Genomic DNA, 21,961 nt, shown 5'->3' with positions numbered 1-21,961 from the left:
TATATTTGTTTGGGCCCGGAGCATGACCCAGCCACATGCCGAGACTGTGGTCGGATGTCGCCCCGGACCCGAAGAGAGCGACCCGAAAAAGTCGCGCACCTACGATCTCCTCACTCTTCGCCGGGCCCGGCGAAGAAAGTTAAGAAGACTCCAGCAAGAAGATCGGCGTCGCTGGAAGGTGCTTCGGCCAGGTCGGTACCACCACCGGTGCCGCAGAAGGATGTCGAGGCCTCGACTCCTTCAATGAAAAAGTTCAGTAATGCCCCGCTCGGGTCACAGGGCTCTGTACCCGTTCGATCCTGCTCCTCGACACCAAAGCATTCGGAGCATGGAAAATCAAGGCGGCCGAAGTGCACGGCACATCGGCGCAAAGCACATCAACCCCGAGACCGGCGTACGACACATCGACGCACGGTGCATCGACGCAGAGACCGGCGCATAGCGCATTGACGCACAGCGCATTGACGCACAGCGCATCGACGCCGAAGCTGGGGCCCAGAGCATCAAGGCATGACGCATCGGCTCACAGCGCATTAGAGCACGACGCATCGATGCAGGGTGCATCTGATAGTGCATCTGGAAGAGCTGTATCACTATCTGGGTCATCTCATCATGATGTTCGCAAACGAAAACATTCCAGACATCACAAACATGGTGAGGCAAAACATGCAAAACACCATGATCCACCTACAGCTCCACCATCTGCCTCTACACAGGCTCCACTACAAGGCCAACACCATGCCAAACAAAAGGCAAAAACAAAACATCTCCAAATGTCTGAATCCCCATGAACTGATTCTGACGTAGAGGTGATCGAACACTCTAACCACGATGCTTCATGTGCTGATAGTTCTCATTCTGGTTGGTCTTCTCTTAGTAGATCTCATTCACTCCATCTCCCAGAGCCGCACCGACCTTCTGAGGACTTGTCTCTGGGAGCGCTGCCTCCACCTCCAACACCACTTCCAGCGCCTTCACAACATAGCCTCGCATCAAAGGCGATGTCACAGATTTCTTTGGCTTTGAATACTTTCTTCCAAGATCTGGAGGCTGCGCATCCTCAGATTCCAGGTCCATCTTCACCAACCTTTCCTCGAGGGATACCAATTTTTCCACCTCCAACTCAACCGGAAGAACCGATCCCAATTCCAGATCGACCAGATTCTCCGCACTCACAATGGTCTACGTCGTCACCATCCTCATCTACAGGATTTCCATCAGATCCTCCCGAGGGGCTTCCGGAACCTTATTCTCCTCCAGAAGATTTATCCTATGCAAAATTCATCGAAAAAGTAGGATCTCTCAAATATTGAAACAGGAAAGGTTCCCGACCCTCGTGCTGAGGTTCTAGGGATTCTAAAGATTTTTGAAATGCCACCAGAGCCAACAGCTCTACCACCACATGCTGTACTAGATGCGGTTCTGCATAAGATGTGGGAGAAACCCTTTACCATCACAGCTGCATCAAGGAAACGGACTTAAAATACCGGAAGTGAAATTCCACGATCTATGAGTCCACACAATTACCCCACAACTCCATAGTAGTGGAATCTGCACTACTACGAGCCAAAAGATAAAAACTTCATGCAAATTCACCACCGGGCAAAGACCATAAATCACTGGATGATTTTGGCCGTAAGGTGTACCATTCATCCATGCTGGCCACAAAAATCCAACACCATCAATTTTACATAATCCAATACCTATTTGAATGTCTCCAGAGATTACGTCCCATATGTCTGGCTTCGGATAACTCCTTACCCCAGCCATTTACAGACGTCAAGGAAGGTCTTCGACATTTACTCCGTTCGGTTTATGAATCATTTGAATCATCGGCTAGATCCTCAGCTGCGGCAATAGTAGCACGGTTCATGGCATGGTTAAGAGCTAGTTAAATACGTGACGATGTCCATGACAAGTTGGTTGATATACCTTGTCTTGGAGACAATCTTTTTGGTAACAAATTTGGGGAAACTGTTACCCTTTTGAAAGAACAGAATACTGCGGTTCAATCTTTGACATAATCAACAGACCCTCCTGCCTCTTCTAGAAGATTTTACCCTTCATTCAGAAGAAGACCTTATGCAAGGGCACCTTTCAAACCTTACAACACGTATAGATCGCAGTATTACCCCCATCAGCGTTACCAACCACAAACGCATTCCTCACGTGTATGTCCACGCCAACCATGGGCTCAAAAGCAAACTCCAGCAGCACCTCCAAAACAAACTCCATCTTTTTGAGCTACCCCGAGCCACCTCCACCGCACTACATAGGAGGCCACCTTCAACACTTTTATGCCAGTTGGGAAGTGATTACTTCAGATCGCTGGGTACTAAACATCATAAAAGAGGGTTACAGATTAAATTTTCTGATTCTTCCAACCCTCCCTCAAGTTTCCCCTCTAAGGAATACATCACAACACTTCCGAGACCTGCAAGAACAGTTAGTCACTCTACAGTTGCAGCACTCAATTCAAGCAATCCCAGTCTCATCAAAAAATCGAGGGTTTTACTCCCCATATTTTCTCATTCCAAAAACGTCCGGAGGTTTTCGACCAATCCTAGATTGGCGAAACCTCAACAAACACATTCAGAAAGAAAGGTTCAAAATGACATCTCTCAAGAGTATTCTTCCTCTTCTACAACCCAACGACTGGCTATGCTCCATAGACCTGAAGGAGGCTTATTCCCATATACTCATGCACCCTTCCTCCTGGTATTACCTTTGCTTCCAAGTTCAGAGCAACCACTATCAATTCAAAGTTCTACCCTTTGGCCTTTCCTCAGCCCCAAGGGTATTCATGAAATGCTTAGTGGTGGTGGTGGCTCATCTCCGACAGCTCTCAATACAGATTTTTCTCTATCTTGATGACTGGCTGTTGATAGTCTCTGATCCGACTACCTTGAAGACTCACGCATTCCAAACAATCAATTGTCTTCAGACATTGGGATTCATAATCAATTACGAAAAATCCCATCTGCAACCAACACAGGTTTTACAGTTCATTGGGGCACTCATCAATACAGTGCAACAGAGGACTTACCTACCACAAGACAGGATTCAAACTCTGTCCTCTCTTGCTCAACGTCTATTCAATCAATCGCATGCATCGGCACGCCAAATTCTTCAACTGCTGGGTCACATGGCAGCAGCCAACCACGTCGTCCCATACACAAGAGTCCATATGCGTTGCCTACAATGGGGACTCAAGAATCAATGGTCACAGTTCTGGCAACCACTCTCGACCAGAGTACGTCTTACCAGAAAAATGCGCACCGATTTTCAATGGTGGATAAACACCAACCACCTGTCCTTGGGAGCACCATTTCAGTTGCCTCCTCACCAAATCACTCTCACCATGGATGCATCCCAAAAGGGCTGGGGAGCCCATTTAAACGAATTAAAAGCTCAAGGTCACTGGTCTCTTCAGGAGACCAACTATCAGATCAATCTCCTGGAGCTTCGAGCCATTTGGAAGGCACTTCAAACCTTCTCTACCCAACTTTGAAGGAAACATCTAATTTTATATACAGACAATCAGGTAGCCATGTTCTACGTAAACAAGGAAGGAGGGTCAGGTTCCTGGATTCTCTGTCAGGAGGCGCTTTGCATACTGACTTGGGCGATATCGAACCAAGTCTCAATACAGGCCACTTACCTTCCCGGACTAGACAATGTAACAGCGGATCGCCTCAGCAGAATTTTCCATCCACATGAATGGACCTTGAATCGGGATGTGGCATCACGCATATTCCAACAGTGGGGCTTTCCAACCATAGACCTCTTTGCCACAGAGAGCAACCGGCAAACACAGACATTTTGCTCCATTTACCCAATCAAACTTCGTTACGCTGCAGATGCTTTCTTCATTCCATGGACGGAGGGTCTACGCTACGCTCACCCTCCCATTCCACTAATATCAAAAATAATACAAAAATGCATCAGAGATGCAGCAGACATGATTCTCATAGCCCCGTCCTGGCCAAGGCAACTATGGTATGCGTATCTCATGCGACTATCCATTTGCCCACCAATTCTGCTGGAAAACCATCCCCAACCTCTAACTCAGGAGGGGGAATCCCTTCTTTATCCAATGCATCGATCCCTCCATCTGACGGCATGGAGGTTGAACGGCACGTACTAAACCATCTAGGACTTCCACCTCAATTCGAGGAAGTTCTCATTGCATCCAGAAAACCGTCCACCAGGCGTAACTATGCCAGGAAATGATGTCGTTACTCAGAATGGTGCAAACCAAAAAGTTTAGACCCTTACTCTACAATGGTATCACATCTCCTGGAGTACCTCCACACTCTTTTTGCAGCTGGTCTAGCATATACTTCAGTTCAAGTGCATGTCAGTGCAATTGCAGCTTTCCATCATGCTCATAATGGACTACCCATTTCCAACCACCCTTTAATTGCCAGATTCATGCATGGCATACTGCATCTTAGACCACCAGTTACAAAACCACCTATACCATGGAATCTCAATATCGTCCTGGAACAATTAATGTTAGCTCCTTTTGAACCTCTAGAAACCTGTCATATCAAGTACCTTACTTGGAAAACAATATTCTTGGTGGCTGTAACATCAGCAAGGAGAGTAAGCGAACTTCAAGCCTTGGTTCACTACTCCCCTTACTTAGAATTTTTTCATAATAAAGTTACACTTAGACCGCATCCTACCTTTCTTCCTTCCTAAGGTGGTATCAGCTTTTCACATCAACCAGTCCATTACTTTTCCAATCTTCAAGCCTAAACCTCATGCAAATGACAGAGATAAACTTCTCCATTCCTTAGACTGTAAGAGAGCACTGGCTTATTACAAAAAAAGAATACATTGTGAATCCAGACCATCTCAGTTGTTCCTCTCCTTCAATCCAAATTCTCTAAACCAACCTGTCTCCAAGAGAACTCTGTCTAGTTGGTTGTCCCAATGTATAATGTTTTGCTACAATAAGCACAACATGCCATTGAATACAAGACCAAAAGCACACCAAATTAGAGCAACGGCAACGTCAGTTGCACATTTCAGAAACGTTCCACTGATAGACATTTGTAAAGCAACAACTTGGTCTTCTGTCCATACTTTCACAGCACATTACTGTCTAGAACAGCAGACCTCTTCTGATGCAGCCATGGGTTCGGTAATCCTGTCAACCATTGCACCTAAATAAAACTGTCTACCTTTTTTGGGTTGAAGAGTAGTGTCCTGACCTAAAGAACATAATACTGGACACCACCCGGGAGCTTGGGACTCCTAGACAGCATGACTAATTCAGCCTGCTAACGCTGGGAAAAAGCATGTTTGCTTACCGAAAACGGTATTTCCGTAGATAGCAGGATGACTTAGCCATGCGTTCCCAGCCCACCTCCCTAGACAGTCTGCACATCAACAGAATCTACCTTTTTTCCACATACGTCTCGCTTTGTAACAACAGACTGAGGTAAATCGGCAATCGCGCGGGAACCTCACCGCGCAGCCGTACAGAGTTCAAAACTATGTACTCTTTGAGAAAACTCCGCCTGTTGATCCGGTCGCGATGCTCCCAGACAGCATGGCTAATTCATCCTGCTATCTACGGAAACACTGTTTATGGTAAGCAAACTTGCTTTTACAAGAAATACTATCCTGCATTACTGAACCCAATAATTTGGGGGAGAAAAGAAAGATTAAACATCTAAGGAAAAGAAAAAAATCATAATAAGGTAGAGAGGAGATTGAATACTTTTTGGCCTTTTTAACATAAGTTTAGCTAAGAGGGACTGTCCCTCAAGTTATTTTTATCTACTAGAAATGTTTCCAAGTGGGAAGGGTCAGTAAAGATAAATATTTTAGCCTAGTAGGAAACAAAACATTTGGAAGGAAACTTTAAAAAAAAAAGTTGCACCAATAGCTAAGATTCTATTTTTTAATGATAGGAAATGTCCCCTACGAGCCTGAGTGGTTCTGGAGACATCTGGAAATTAAAAAACTCCTCTGACCACAAAATGAAACATATTTACTCTTAAAGAAAAGCTGAAACATTAGATCTTTTTCCTGTTCCAAGCAAAAAGAGACAAACAAAGTAGCTCTTTTAGATATCACGTCCACTGATTCTTCTAGGAACGAGGTAATTCCTGGGCTAGAAACTTTCTCTTCATTTTCTCTCTGGTCTAAAATTACACTACTTCTCTATTTAAGAAAATAGAAGATATTAGATATATTAGGGATATTGCCCTCATCATAAGACAACATTTCTTTAAGAAATTTCTTAAACAACTCATAAGGAGAGAGTAAACGAGTATAGGGAAAATTAACTAAATGCAAGTTTTTAGATCTAATCAAATTTTCAAGATTTTCCATTTCAGTATGAAGCAGCAGACTATCCTTAGTATGCATGCTCTCAGTGTTTTGCAACAATTGAACTTTAGAATTTAATGTAGAGACAGATACCTCTAACTCAAGATATTTTCTTATTATGTTGTTCAATAGAAGCTCTATTAGCATTACTTGAGAGACATTACAGTCTAACTTAGCTAACATCTTCCATAAATCTGTGAGTGTAACATTAATAGGTTCATCTGAACCCTTGTACCAAATCCGTTTTAGATGGCATAATGGATTCACTCACAGTTCCATAATGTTGGTCTGCAGGGATCTTCATTGATTGAGTGGCCTCTTATATGGGTTCTCTCTCATTCCGATAAGAGTACAACAGCTCTGTTGGTTGATGAACCTCAACGGACAGACCTCCAGAAGGTTGTGGAGGAGAAGGACCAGTGTCTGGGCTCAAAGAGGCACTAGATGTACCTACAATGCAGTCACTAATTGGCACATCGGTCTCTCTAATCAGATGAGCGTCCATAGGGCCATGAGTTAGCTGGTTCATAGGAGAGGAATGTGGTGTTTGAGGCACTGTGGACCCCTGGTCACAATGAAGATGACTCCGCTCATGGGGAGGAGCCCCGTAGGTAACCACTGTGATTGGATGACAGTTAGCAGACACAGAATGGATAGTCTTTATTATTCTGCTGTAAAAGATGGTAATGCAGGAAGGTAGGCACTGATCCACGAGGTGCAAATACACTCAACAGGCTCAGTAGCGTAGTCTCACCCAGATGTTCATGATAGGCAGAAATCCGTGAAGCGAGTGATGCCGTGGCTGGTGGGTGGAGTCGGAGCGCCGGTTTGTAGAGGTAATCACGGAGAGACGGCGTTTTCCTGGTGGTTGAATAGTAGGACCAAAGGTCCATGGTGCAGGATAGGAAGAGATAGGCCCTCGAGGAGTGACTACCCAATGGTCTGATATCCTGGAATGAAAAATAGAAACAAGACCCCTGAGGAGTGGTTGTCTAATTAGAGAGGCCCGGAGGGTAGTAGGAAATGAGAGACCCCCGAGGAGCTGATGTCTAGAGCTTCTGCTGGAGCGAGGCCCTTACCAAGAGATAGCGTCTAAGCGGGCAGCTTAGAGCAGACAGAGTAGCGAAATGAAGTATTTGCTAACTCATTTAGGTAGCGGAAGCGGAGGCTAATTATACCCAGAGGTACTGACGTCATGCGGTGGGGCCACCCCCGAGGTTCCTGCCATGACATGTATTTGAGCGTCAGAGATGTGCGTGCTCACGCCCTAGGAGGCCACAGGAGTGAGCATGGTGGATGGGATGCCCATGCTGGTCTGAGAACGCCGAGGCCCATGGCACTCGGCACTGGAGGCAGCCATATTGCCTAGAGAAAGAGAAGGGAAAGTAAAAGAGGTAAGGCAGAGCGGTCACAGCCATCTGCGACTGACGGACGCAACAAGGAGGTAACAATTCTGGCCTTTCTCTTCTTCCCCATCAGCTAGGGAAGAGAAAAGGAAGAGAAAAATCAAAGCCATGTGCCCCTTTGGAGCGTGCAGCTTAGGTGGCGCGCCAGCAATGACAGTGCGCCGCTAAGCCGGCCAATTTAACGAGCCAGCAGTCACAGGGGTGATGACACCGCCCTTGTGAGAGTCCGGGCCGGTCCCAGTAAACCGGGGCTATCCAGGTGACAAATTAAGCTCTGAAACTCTCCGGGGGTAGGGGGAGTACCCTGGAATCTCCTCTCTCCCTTGTAGCTCCCCAACACTGCGCCACTAAGCCGGCCAATTTAACGAGCCAGCAGTCACAGGGGTGATGGCATCCCCTTGTGAGAGACCAGGGTGGGACCAGCAAACCTGGGCCATCCAGGTGACAAATTAAGCTCCAAAACTCTCTGGGGGTAGGGGGAGTGCCCTGGAATCTCCTCGCTCCTTCATAGCTCCCCAACACTGCACCGCTAAGCTGGCCAATTTAACGAGCTGGCAGTCGCAGGGGTGATGACGTCGCCCTTGTGAGAGTCCAGGGCGAACCCAGCAAACCGGGGCTATCCAGGTGACAAATTAAGCTCCGAAACTCTCCGGGGGTAGGGGGAGTCCCTGGAATCTCCTCTCTCCCTCGTAGCTCCCCAACACTGTGCCGCTAAGCCAGCCAATTTAATGAGCCGGCAGTCGCAGGGATGATGTCGTCAGCCTTGTGAGAGTCCGGAGGGGGCCCAGCAAACCGGGGCTATCCAGGTGACAAATTAAGCTGTGAAACTCTCCGGGGGTAGGGGGAGTACCCTGGAATATCCTCTCTCCCTCGTAGCTCCCCACATGTTAAATAGTATCTTTATTCTCTATTAGATAAGAGTCAGTGCGTGTTATACATGTATTTATTTATTTATCGAGTTTTATATACCATCGTTCGGTTTCGCCATCACAACGGTTTACAAAGTTTCGATGTTTAACAGGGTGTCCAAAAGATTAATGCGATTGTTAGCATAGATATTGTAATCTTTATAGATTATTAACATAGATATTGTAGGCTTTATAGACGTAGTTCGGATGTCATACTATACAGGTTCGATTATGTGTTCTATTACGTGCTTGCATTGGTTCCACATGTTTGCATAGTTCCAATAGAAGGGAAGACATGTCTGAGAGTCATTGGGTGTTTTGGTAGGCTTTGGTGAACATCCAGGTTTTTAGTTCTTTTTTGAAGATTTTTAGATTTTGCTGTGTTCTAGGTTCAGTTGGGAGGGTGTTCCAGAGTTTGGGACTTCCTAGGGATATTGCTCTCTTCCGAGTTGAGGTAAGTTGTTTGGAGCTAGTAGGTGGAATCTTTAATAGACCTTTGTTAGCTGAGCGGAGGTTTCGGTTTGGAGAGTGTAGTTTTATAGATGTACTTAGCCAGTTTTTTTGTTTTTCGTATATTATTTTGTGTAATATGGATAGTATTTTGTAGTCTATCCTGAATTTTATTGGGAGCCAGTGTAGTGATATAAGTGTTGGAGTAATGAGGTCATGTTTTTTAGTTCCAGTGAGTATTCTGGCGGCTGTATTTTGGAGGATTTGTAGTGGTCGGATGGTGGTGAGAGTTAAGTTGAATAGCAGGGAGTTGCAGTAGTCCAAGTTGGAGAAGATAAGTAATTGAAGGACTGTTCTGAAGGCATTGGGGGAAAGGAAAGGTTTTAGACGACGTAGGGTTAGGAGTGTATGACCGAGATGAGGTATTCTGCTGGCATGTAGTTTCTATGTATAGATCTATAGTATCCTGGCTTTTTCTGTTTTCCTAATAGGAGGTGTTTTGGTGTTTTAGGGCCTGGGGTAATATTTGTAGTGCTGGCAATAAGCGCTGTTTTGACATGGGAGATTTAATGTATTGTAATTGTAATTCAGTTTTCTCATGGTTTTTGGAGAGCTAAGCCATCCAGCATGCATTACAATAATCCTAATACTATTTGAGTTCCAAATATAGAGTTTTCTGTTTGGCACCACAACAATGCATATAAATATAATAGGAGTGGGCAGGGATAAAACATTTGTTTTTGTTTTTCGGTTCATTTTTGTGAGATTGTTTTTTCACAAATTTCAGGTTGTTAAATGTTTAAATCATTTCTTTCTTGTGAAATAAAAACAAATCAAACATAAAAAGAGAACTAAAATCAGAAAACAGGGTCTCCCAAGGCCTCCTGTCTCCAACAACCATCCCTTCCACCCAGAAAAATGTCAGGGCCAGGATTACCCTGGCCTCCACTTACCCTGTCCGGGTAGGGATCTGTCTGCGAGGCCTAGACCCATGCCAAAGCCTCGGCCTTGCATAGACCAAGGACATGGTAGATCGCCTATGACCTCGGCCTATAGAAGGTCAACACCTCAGGCTCAGCTGGAATCCAATACTACAGCCTTGCCTGGAGGCCAGGCTTCGATGCTGGGAACCAGACCCAGGCCTGATATTGAGACTGACGCCAGGGTCCTGATGCCTGGGCCTTGGCCTAGGCTAGGGCTCAATCCCAAGCCTGATGCCATGACCTGGCCTGGAAGCCAGGTCCCGACACCGGTGCCTCGGCCCAAACTCAGGCCCATCACTGGGGCCCATCCTAGAGGCCATGACCTGACACCTGTGTCTTGCCTAGGCCCAGTCCCAACATCACAGCCTAGCACAGAGGTGGGTCCCAATCCGGGGCCATGGCCAACACCCAAGCCTGACACTGGGGCCTGGCTTGGGAGCATATTTCTGACACCTGGGCCTTAGCCTGGGATCAGGCCCAGGCCAAAAGCCTAGTAGATGGCGCCATTTTGATGTACGGACCCAGGCCCACCTCTAGGCTGGACCATGGCATTGGGTCTGTGCCTGAGTCAGACATTGGGAACTGGCCTCCGGGCTAGCCTCAGGATTGGGTCTGGGTCTGGGTTGAGGCACAGGCTTCAGGACTCGGGCCAGACAGTAGTATCAGGCCTGAGCCCGAGGCCCAGCCTAGGCCAAGACCCAGGCACCAGGACCCAGCCTCCAGGCTAGGCCCCAGCATGAGGCCTGTGTCTGGGTCAAGGCTCTGGCTTTAGGACCTGGCCTGGTGGCTTCTTTGGATACCCAACGGATCAGGTAAGTGAAATTTTTTAGGAAGCTCTAGTCTTAGCCGAGGCCCTGGTGTTGGCCCGGGCCTAGGCCAAGACCCCAGCGTCACACTCGGGCCTAGGCCATGGCTCTGATGCGCAAGGCAAGGTGTCGGTTTCGAGCTTTGGCCGAAGGGCAGGCATCATGCTCAGGTATAGGCCATGGTCCATGCTTTTGGCCCAATGCATTCTTGTTAAACAAATGCAATGAATTAAGTTTGTTTCATTCTGGGATCCCCAAATGAAATGAATTGCCTTTATTCATCATATTTTGCACATTTGTTTAAAAGAAATGTACATCACTAAAATATAATATATTTGTTGTAAGTGATATTTTTGTACCAGAAGACTGTACTTTCAATGTCATTTTTCATGTAAAATCTGTTATAAGTACATAATATTTTAGTTATGTGAGGAGGGTGCAACTGGGGCGGGAGTGCGCACAAGGCCATGAGGTTTGCCCAGGGTGCCTATAACCCTTGCACCATCCCTGGGCCTGACCTGAGGTCTCTTTACGGATTCACCAGGGTCAAAATGATGCTGGTTTCAAGATCTGCCAACACTATATTCTTGTATGGCTATACGACAAAATGTAACAGTTTGACCCTTAGACCAGCGCCATTTTGATGTCACTATGACACCAGTCTCATGGTGCCATTTTTAAGGGATATCAGTGGGGTAGGAGTCAAGTGGGCATCCTTCCTGCCCATTTTTCTATGCAGGACCTCCTGGAATGGATAAGTAGGATCTGGAGTAATTCCTGACCCTGACACTTTTTTCAGAGGTGAAGGTTGGGGCAAGGCTCAACCCATACTTGTGCACCATCAGCTTGGTCAGTCACCTCACGCCCCTGCCTCCTATTGCACCCCAATTGCTCCTGCACCTCTCCATTGCCTTTTTCTGCCTCTGCATCATACTAACATTGGAAAGAACAGACAGCTGCTGTTCCACCTCTCTAGCTATTTTCCTCCTCTTAAAAAACTCCTTTCTGTGCTTGATAAGGGGGCTCTTGGTCCTCATATTATGTATCGCATTATCACCATTACTAATTGTGTTGGCCCCAGGTCTTTCTGGAGGAAGAGCCATTCCTCTTGCTGTCCCATAGCCAGGGTTGCCTCATGATGCCAGTGGCATGAAGGAATTTATTAAAACAGATCACTAATGGGTTGGAGTATTAAGTGTTACAATGTTTGTACTCCTTCCTTGTCCCATTCCCAACTTGTTCTGCTCTGTCTGGCTTTGCTTACCCCACAGACTTTAATAGACCAAATTGAATGACCCAAAAAGGATTCATATTCTTTAAAGCAGAGGTCCCCAACCCTGTCCTGGGGGCCCACCAGCCAGTCGGGTTTTCAGGATATCCACAATGAATATGCATGAGAGAAAATTTGCATGCACTGCCTCCATAACATGCAAATTTTCTCTCATGCATATTCATTGTGGATATCCTGAAAACCCGACTGGCTGGTGGGCCCCCAGGACAGGGTTGGGGGACCACTGCATTAAAGGACTGTACCCAAGCATTTTGGTTGACCCAAACCAAACTGAACCAAAAATTGACTCATTGCATTGGATCATCTGAATGCACAGCACTATTTATTTACCTTGGGAATAGTGGCTAACACATTGAGATTCAGCACGTTAAAACTACCTGATCACCGTATACATTGCCATCTCTACAGTTATTATAAAGTCCCTTTAGAGTCGCCCAGATGACCTGGAAGAGGGAAGGGAGGGAGTTCCAGTTATTGCACAATGGCAAAATGTGGTGGCCGGTCTTAGGGTCCAAGAGGTTCTGGAAGGTCCACAGTGCGTGTCCTCCAGCTGAGCATTGTTGTTACAATGACTGGGGGAAAATAAGATTCTAAAGTAATATCTTTCTGCTTCAAAAATAAGAAACATGACCTGAAAATTGCATCCATCAAACCGCTCTTAAAAAAACCTAACTTAAACCCCAACGATCCTACCAACTTCCGTCCAATATCCAATCTCCCGTTCATAGCCAAGGTGATGGAAAAATTAGTTAACTCCAGACTCTCAGACTACCTCGAAGAACATAAAATTCTGTTCCCGACCCAATATGGTTTCAGGAAATCATTAAGTACAGAATAATTACTAATCTCTCTGACTGACTACCTTATCATGGGCCTGGATAAAGGTCAGGCCTACTTGCTGATCCTCCTGGACCTCTCAGCTGCCTTTGATACGGTTAACCACTCCATCTTACTAACTCAATTAGCAAATATTGGAATAACAGGAACAGCACTTTCGTGGTTCAAATCATTCTTAGGGAACAGAAAATACAAAGTTAAACTACACAACAAAGAATCTCAGCACTACTCTTCCTCTTCAGGAGTTCCACAGGGCTCCTCCCTCTCACCAACGCTCTTTAATATCTACCTGCTCCCGCTTTGCCAACTTCTAAACAAGTTAAACCTTAAACACTATCTATATGCAGATGACGTCCAGATAGTCATCCCCATCAAAGAATCCTATACTAAAACTCTTGAATTCTGGGAATCTTGTCTTCAAAAAATTGACAGACTCCTCTCCAACCTAAATCTAATACTAAACGCGTCAAAAAGCGAACTCCTCCTAATCTCCTCTGAAAACAGTAGCATCTACACAAATCCACCACCCAACCTACAAACTCCACAAGTAAGAAACCTGGGAGCTATCTTTGATAACAGGCTAAACCTAAAATCTTTCATAAATCAAACTACTAAGGACTGCTTCTATAAACTCCAAGTCTTAAGAAGAATAAGACCACTGTTTCACTTTCAAGACTACAGATCAATTCTTCAATCAATAATCTTTGCTAAACTAGATTACTGCAACTCTTTACTATTAGGTCTTCCCTCTTCTCACACTAAACCCCTTCAGATGGTTCAAAACACGGCTGCAAGAATATTAACAAACACTCGGAGAAGAGACCACATATCACCAATCCTCAAAGACCTGCACTGGCTACCAATTCACTACAGAATCTTATATAAGTCCATAACCATTATTTACAAAACCATACATCAATACTCTCAGCTCAACCTTCAAATTCCTCTCAAAAAATTCACTTCCAACAGACCAATCAGAGAGTCCTACAGAGAATCCCTACAAGTACCACATTCCAAAACCATGCGGCACATAACCACCAGAGACAGGGCTTTTTCCACCGCAGGACCAACACTGTGGAACACCGTCCCACCAGATTTGCGACAGGAACCCTGCCTCCCCACATTTAGGAAAAGACTCAAAACGTGGCTATTCATGAAAGCATTCCCCGACCTAAACTGAACCTTAATCCGTCTTTGACTAGTCACTTAGACTCTGCCTTAACATGGCAATTAACTCCACAGTATCAGGGCAATTCATTATTGACTCTATTGCACTGATAGGCATTTATGTTCTCTCTATTTAAACCCCAGCTTCTTCCTTCTGTTCCAAGTTATATTACTCCCTTGTTTTATTGTAACTGCAACACTTAACTTTCACTTGTTTAATGTTTACTATTTACTATCACCATTATTATCTATGTTATTTAATGTTATTTATAACCTCTTGTTCTACACTTGTTAATTGTAAACCGACATGATGCGATATATATTGTGAATGCCGGTATAGAAAAACTTAAAATAAATAAATAATAAATAAATAAATAATTTACTTGTCATTTTGCTTAGGTTGCTGAAAAAACAGAAATAAAGATTGCAGAATCTCGAGAAGGCTACCGACCAATTGCTAGACACTCCTCAGTGTTATTTTTCAGTATAGCAGATTTGGCTAACATTGACCCTATGTACCAATACTCTCTTAGCTGGTTTGTTAACCTCTACATCAACTCTATTCATGATAGGTAAGAATATTTTTTTTTGGACAAAGGGAAACAAATGTTATAACTTCTGTATTTCAAACGGAAAGTATTAATGGATATGATTTTTTATTGTGGTCTCTATGTTCTTATTTTCTTAGTAATAAATCCAAAATCTTGGAGAAGCGTCTTCGTTACCTCACTGATCACTTTACATACAACTTATACTGTAATGTTTGTCGCTCACTGTTTGAAAAGGACAAGCTGCTTTTTTCCTTTTTACTCTGCTGTAATCTTCTGATGTAAGTTTTTTTCAGTTGATTGAATACTATTTACACACTACTTTTAGTCATATTAATCTGTATTGGAAAGAGAATATACATTTTAAATTATCAAAAGTTTAGTCAGGACTTAAGGGTTTGTATACTAAAGTGCACTAATGCGCATTAAATGGCTACATTAATATGTTAACATACATTAACAGTATTGTACGTGCTTTCATTACTGTTAATGAACACCGAATTTTAATAAACTATATTAATGCTAATGTATACAAAGCAACTTATTAATGTTTATTTTATTTATTATTAAAAAGTGCTTATAGTTCACATTAAACAATAAAACTTACTCTCACAAAGCAACTCATGTTAAGCAACATGAATAATGGTTATTCATTAGGAAAATTTGTTTCATTTTGTATATTTCCCATCCAGAATGACTAAAATACAACAAAATGTTGTTTTGTTTCATTTGTTTCATTTTAGCATGCCCTTAAAATGATAGAAATGACATCAAAATAAAATAAATGAAATAAATAGAAAGCAGATCAAAAAAATTTTCCATGCACGCCTTATAGCCCACCAGTTAACCCAAAAAGTTATCTATACTTCAAGAGGTGCTAATGTGCCTGCCAATATTCCAATTCTGTTCTCACCAGTGTCCTTAAAGGGCTCACTGTGGACCAAAGTAACCCCTCCACACCTCCTGGTGTCCAGAATGGGTTGTCCACAGCTCAATTCTTCCCTTACTTTCCCCCTCCCCCTGGGTAAATTAGGGGCCTATTGCTGGCTGACCAAACCACCCGACCCCTACTTGCTTGGCTGGAGAACCCTTCTCTTGCTTGTCCTGGTCCTACACATCTTCCAAGGGGCTGCAAGCCATGAGATTCCCTATCACCCCTTTCTACCTCATCCAATGCTACAAAATGTCTGCTAGGGCAAGAAAAAGCTTCAATCTCTCTTGACCCAATTACTCCAAAGTTGCAAATGGCACCAGCTAACCTGATGCTGTCTTTTGCCATACACATTTTGCCAGTTTCCATTTAAGCTAGGCATAAAATATATATTTTAAAATTCCACTAAAATACAGTATCATTCTATTTTAAACTTGTATTAATTTATACATTTATAATACATCATTGTAGTTAAAAACAAATTTGTATTTTTAAACCATATTTGAATTTAGGGCCAAGAAGGAAATTGACTATCAGGAATTTCTGTTTTTGCTAACTGGAGGAGTTGGTCTTCAGAGCAAATTAGAGAATCCAGACCCATCATGGTTGCCAGATAAAAGCTGGGATGAAATATGTCGTGCAAGTGACATGCCATCCTTTAAAGGATTGAGGTAAAAAGCTAGTTTGTAGTTATTGTTTTCTTTAGCAACATATTATTGAGAAATGCTTCATTAGAAAAAAATGTCATCCTGTATCACCCCACTAGCTTTTGTTGGATGAGACAATAGGAAAAAGGAAGTATACTATAGAACATTTTACTGTATTTTTTTATGTCACCACAAAGTAAGGACATATGTTAAAAAAATGGTTGCCACACAGGCAAAGAAAGCACATTCTCACAAATAGTCCCAAAAATGATTACATTTCTGTCAGATTGGGGGTCTTTGTAGGGTAACCACACTGGAATTGGTCTTCATTATAGATTTATTGTTAAATACGGTAAGAACAAAACATTTATGACTTATGCACTGCAGGTTAAAAACAAATAACTCACAGTTTGGGCAAAGCTTAAATCCATGTATTCAGTCTGAGTCAGTTCATAATAGCTTCTCTTCGTAATCAAAAACAGATACAGCTGGGGACAATGCTTCAACAGCAAGAAGCGCCACAAAGCTTCCAGACTTAACATCATAATATGTCATTAATGCACATAAGGAGAAGAGCTCATGGGTCTTCATCCAGAATCACAAACCATACTTTGGCCTTCTCACCATCTAAATCCTGAGTACATCTTCCAGGTGTCCCAGCATCCATTTTGAATCCCCAAGGATCAATCCAGATCCTCCAGGTGGGGCCATATACCAGGCTATCTGTAGTCTGGAGCTAAGCCAGTCTGTGGCTCCCTACATAGAAGAACAGCTCCAAACCAAGAAGACCTTGGCTTCAGTTTGGCCCTCGCGGCCTTCGAGTTTGGCCCTCGCGGCCTACTGGCCGTCGACTGTACCGCGGCTCGATTTTTCTATGGCCATGGCGTCGGGGTTTCGTCGGTGCCCGGACTGTACTCGCATTATGTCTATCACAGACCCTCATGGAGTCTGTGTTCTGTGTTTAGGCCGTGAGCATGATGTCCTAACTTGCACCAAGTGTGCCCTCATGACACCTAAGGGTCGCAAAGCCAGAATGGAGAAGATGGGACTCCTCTTCCGTGCTCACACCCCGATGCCGTCCATCGCATCGACGTCCTCGGAACCGGCACCGTCTAAGTTGCACCACCATCGACAACCGTCCGGTGACCGCCCGCCATCGACATCTTCACGGCCATCGACTCCCGTCTCTCCCCCTCAGGATCGAGGGGATCGTAGGGAGAAGCATCGCCATCGGCATCGTAAGTCTCGGACCGTCGAGGGAGCGAAATCATCGACCGAGCCACCGGCCGAGCCACCGTCAAAGAAGCCCCGTCCAGGAGCGGCACCGACCACTCCTGTGACCGGGACATCAAGGCCACCCTCACCCGATTGGAGTTTGGGAGTCGCGATTCCGCCTGTAAAGGTGGTCCCTCCGACTGTGCCTCAGCCTCCCTCTTCCGTCACGGAGCCGGAGCTGATTGCCCCAGGTCTCCGGGAAGAACTGGACCGCCTGGTACAGGAGGCCATTGACAAAGCGATGCAACGACTCCAGGTCCCTCCAGCACCAACACTGGCATCAAGAGTGGAACCGGTCACCGACCCGATTCCAGCAGCGCTGGCACAGCTGCTATCCCGGATGGAGGCGCTCATGACTGCCCTTCCACCGGTGATTCCCGGGTCTCCGATAGCTCCAGTGCGCTCCCCGATGACTGCTTCATTGGGAGGAGAAACACCGTTCCGCATTCCTCCTTCGGGGGTAGTGCCTCAGCCATCGATGCCATACCATCCCTCGCCACCGATTCACTCATCGGGGGCGATACGCACATCGGCGCCATCGATGCCGGCACCGATGCCCCCAAAGGTGTCCGGTGTGCCCTCGACGATTCCTTCGATTTTCTCGGAGCCTCAGCCGGGCCCTTCAGGTATCCAGCCCCCCTCTCGTCCTACAGGTCAGCCTTCTGATCCTTATGACACTTGGGATGATGATACCTCACAGACACCGATGATTTGCCTTCACCTCCTTCTCCTACTGAAAGTAGAAAGCGTTCTCCTCCAGAGGACCTCTCTTTCATTAATTTTGTGAAGGAAATGTCTGAGATGGTCCCTTTTCAGCTTCAGACGGAGCAAGATGATAGGCACCAGATGATGGAGCTTCTCCAATTCCTGGATGCCCCAAAGTGATCACCTCTATTCCCATTCATCAAGTTCTTCTTGACCTCCTCAAAAAGAACTGGGAAAATCCTGGATCCATTGCCCCAGTACACAGGAAAGCTGACACTACTTATCCAGTACAGTCAGCCCCGGGCTTTCAAAAGTCTCAGCTTGACCACCACTCAGTTGTGGTAGAGTCAGCTCAGAAGAAAGCAAAAAGAATGAAGCCACACTCCTCTACCCCTCCTGTCAAGGAACACAAGTTCCTAGACAATATTGGTCGACGAGTGTTCCAAGGGGCCATGCTCATCTCTAGAATTGCTTCTTATCAGCTGTACATGACCCAATATAATAGGGTCATCTTCAAGCAAATACAGGACTTCTCTGAAACCCTGCCTGACCAATTCCAAGAACATCTTCAAACCCTTGTCAATAAGGGCTTTGAAGCAGGAAAGCATGAGATACGAGCAGCTTATGATATCTTCGACACCTCCACTAGAGTGTCTGCAACTGCCATTTCGGCACGGCGCTGGGCCTGGCTTAAGTCTTCAGACCTTCGCCCAGAAGTACAAGACAGGCTCTCTGACCTGCCCTGTATTGGTGACAATCTATTCGGTGAACAGATTCAGCAAATAGTGGCTGAGTTAAAGGATCATCATGAGACCCTCAAACAGCTCTCATCGATACCTTCTGACTTCCCACCTAGACAGCCCTCCAAGAAGGACTCTAAGAAGTCATTCTTCCAGCCAAGGAAGTACTATCCTCCACCGACAAGGACCCGAGTGATGAGGACTTATCATAAATCTCAGCCTCGCCAGCCTCGCAAGCAAAAGTCACAAGCAGCTCCCCAGCCGGGGCCTGCTTCAGGCTTTTGACTTTCACTTGGAGAGCAGCAGCCTAATCCTTTTGCTAAGCATACCGGTGGGAGGTCGACTATGCCACTTTCATGGAATGTGGCAAACAATCACAACCGACCAATGGGTGCTGGCAATCATTGCTCAGGGTTACCATCTGAATTTTCTTGCTGTCCCACTGGACTCCCCACCGCTACAAGCGTGGAGACTAGCCGACCACTCTGTCCTTCTGGAGCAGGAGGTTTCCCTTCTTCTCCAGTTAAGAGCAATAGAACCCGTTCCTCTTTCGCAACAAGGCCTAGGGTTCTATTCCCGGTACTTTTTGATCCCCAAAAAATCCGGGGGCCTTCGTCCAATTCTGGACCTACGTACCCTCAACAAGTACCTCCAGTGGGAAAAGTTCAAAATGGTAACCTTGGGCTCACTTCTACCTCTTCTACAAAGAGGAGACTGGCTCTGCTCTCTAGACCTCCAGGACGCATACACCCACATTGTGGTAGCTCTAGCTTATCGCAAGTACCTCCGGTTTTTAGTAGGCCCAAAGCACTATCAATACCGGGTGCTTCCATTCGGCCTAGCATCGGCACCAGGAGTCTTTACCAAATGTCTCATAGTTGTCGCAGCCTTTCTCAGGAAAGAAGGTGTTCACGTCTACCCCTATCTAGATGACTGGTTAATCAGGGCCCCAACCTAGCAAGCCGCTCGATCGTCCCTAGATTTGACCCTACACACTCTAATCTCTCTAGGATTTCTCGTCAATTACGAGAAATCCTATTTAGTCCCATCTCAAACCTTGTCTTTCATTGGGGCAGACTTGGACACCTTACAGGCAAAAGCCTTCCTACCTCAACAACGAGTACAAACCCTCGTATCTCTCGCTCACCAGTTGCAGTCTCAGTATACAGCAACTGCTCGGCAATTCCTTGTCCTTCTCGGACACATGGCGTCCTCAGTCCATCTCACGCCAATGGCCCGCCTGGCCATGAGAGTCATGCATTGGACTCTACGGTCACAATGGACTCAAGCGACTCAGCCTCTGTCAACCATTGTCCACATCACCGACGCACTCCGTCTGTCTCTCGCCTGGTGGAAAGATCAGAACAATCTCCTCCAGGGACTGACTTTTCATCTACCAGATCCTCAACTCATTCTCACCACCGATGTTTCCAACCTTGGCTGGGGAGCTCATGTAAACGATCTACAGACACAAGGATCTTGGTCTCAAGAGGAATCCAAACACCAGATAAATTTCCTGGAGCTTCGAGCAATGCGATATGCTCTCAGAGCTTTTCAGGATTACCTATCAAATCACGTCATCCTGATTCAGACGGACAACTAGGTGGCCATGTGGTACATAAACAAACAAGGAGGCACAGGCTCCTTCCTTCTGTGTCAGGAGGCCGCTCAGATTTGGGCGGAAGCACTCTCCCACTCGATGTACCTCAGGGCCACCTACTTGCCGGGAGTGGACAATGTCTTGGCGGACAAACCGTGTCTTCCAACTGCATGAGTGGTCGCTCAATCCCTCGGTAGCGACCTCTCTCTTCCAGCAATGGGGATATCCCCAAATAGATCTCTTTGCGTCCCCTCAGAACCACAAAGTAGACAATTACTGCTCCCTCATTCGGAGCGAGCGCTCTCAGCCCAGAGATGCATTCTCCCTCTCGTGGGCAGCCGGTCTGCTTTATGCATTCCCTCCACTTCCTCTTCTCTCGAAGACTCTCATGAAGCTCCGACAGGACAAGGGAACCATGATCCTGATAGCACCTCACTGGCCACACCAAGTGTGGTTTCCAATACTCCAGGATCTCTCCATCCGCAGGCACATTCCCTTGGGAAAGGACCCGCTTCTGATCACTCAGAACGACAGATGTCTACGCCATCCCAATCTTCAGGCCTTGTCCCTGACGGCATGGATGTTGAAAGGTTAATCCTTCAGCCACTTAACCTTCCAGATTCGGTTTCTCGTGTCCTCATTGCTTCACGGAAGCCTTCCACAAGAAAGTCTTATTCCTATAAATGGAAAAGGTATACATCATGGTGTTCTTCACAGTCCCTTGATCCCTTTTCCTGTCCAATCCCGAGATTTTTGGACTATCTCTGGCATTTATCGGAATCCGGTCTAAAGACTTCCTCAATCAGAATGCATGTCAGTGCGATAGCCGCCTTCCATAAAGGTGTCGGGGATGTCCCTATATCGGGACAACCCCTCGTAACACGTTTTCTTAAAGGCTTGCTCATATCAAGCCACCCTTACGGCCTCCAGCCCCTTCTTGGGACCTTAATCTGGTTCTTGGTCGGCTCATGAAATCTCCATTTGAGCCTCTTCACTCCTGTGACCTAAAATATCTCACATGGAAGGTGATTTTCCTTTTAGCTATCACTTCAGCTCGCAGGGTTAGTGAGTTACAGGCCCTAGTTACCTATCCGCCTTACACTAAATTCCTGCAGGACCGGGCGGTACTCCGCACTCACCCTAAGCTTTTGCCTAAGGTAGTTTCGGAGTTTCACATTAATCAATCCATTATACTACCTACCTTTTTCCCAGGCCCCATTCCAATCCAGGGGAACAGGCTCTGCATACCCTTGACTGTAAACGAGCTCTAGCGTTCTACCTAGACCGTACAGTTGCCTACAGGAAGAGCACTCAACTAT

At 45.7% G+C, this 21,961-nt stretch overlaps 1 protein-coding gene across 1 annotated transcript in view; it reads left to right on the top strand.

The window, feature by feature from the left end:
* Window positions 1–21,961, top strand: part of DNAH12 (dynein axonemal heavy chain 12) — a 1,160,754-nt gene that overhangs the window by 985,858 nt on the left and 152,935 nt on the right. The window contains 3 exon segments of the mRNA XM_029600929.1: window positions 14,596–14,768; window positions 14,885–15,025; window positions 16,188–16,346. Of these exon segments, the coding sequence (XP_029456789.1) occupies window positions 14,596–14,768; window positions 14,885–15,025; window positions 16,188–16,346 (473 nt within the window).

Source organism: Rhinatrema bivittatum, chromosome 4, assembly GCF_901001135.1.
Source record: "Rhinatrema bivittatum chromosome 4, aRhiBiv1.1, whole genome shotgun sequence".
In the NCBI taxonomy this organism is placed as follows: domain Eukaryota; kingdom Metazoa; phylum Chordata; class Amphibia; order Gymnophiona; family Rhinatrematidae; genus Rhinatrema; species Rhinatrema bivittatum.
Note: the sequence above shows the minus strand (reverse complement) of the source record. Positions and strands in the feature narration are given on the sequence as shown.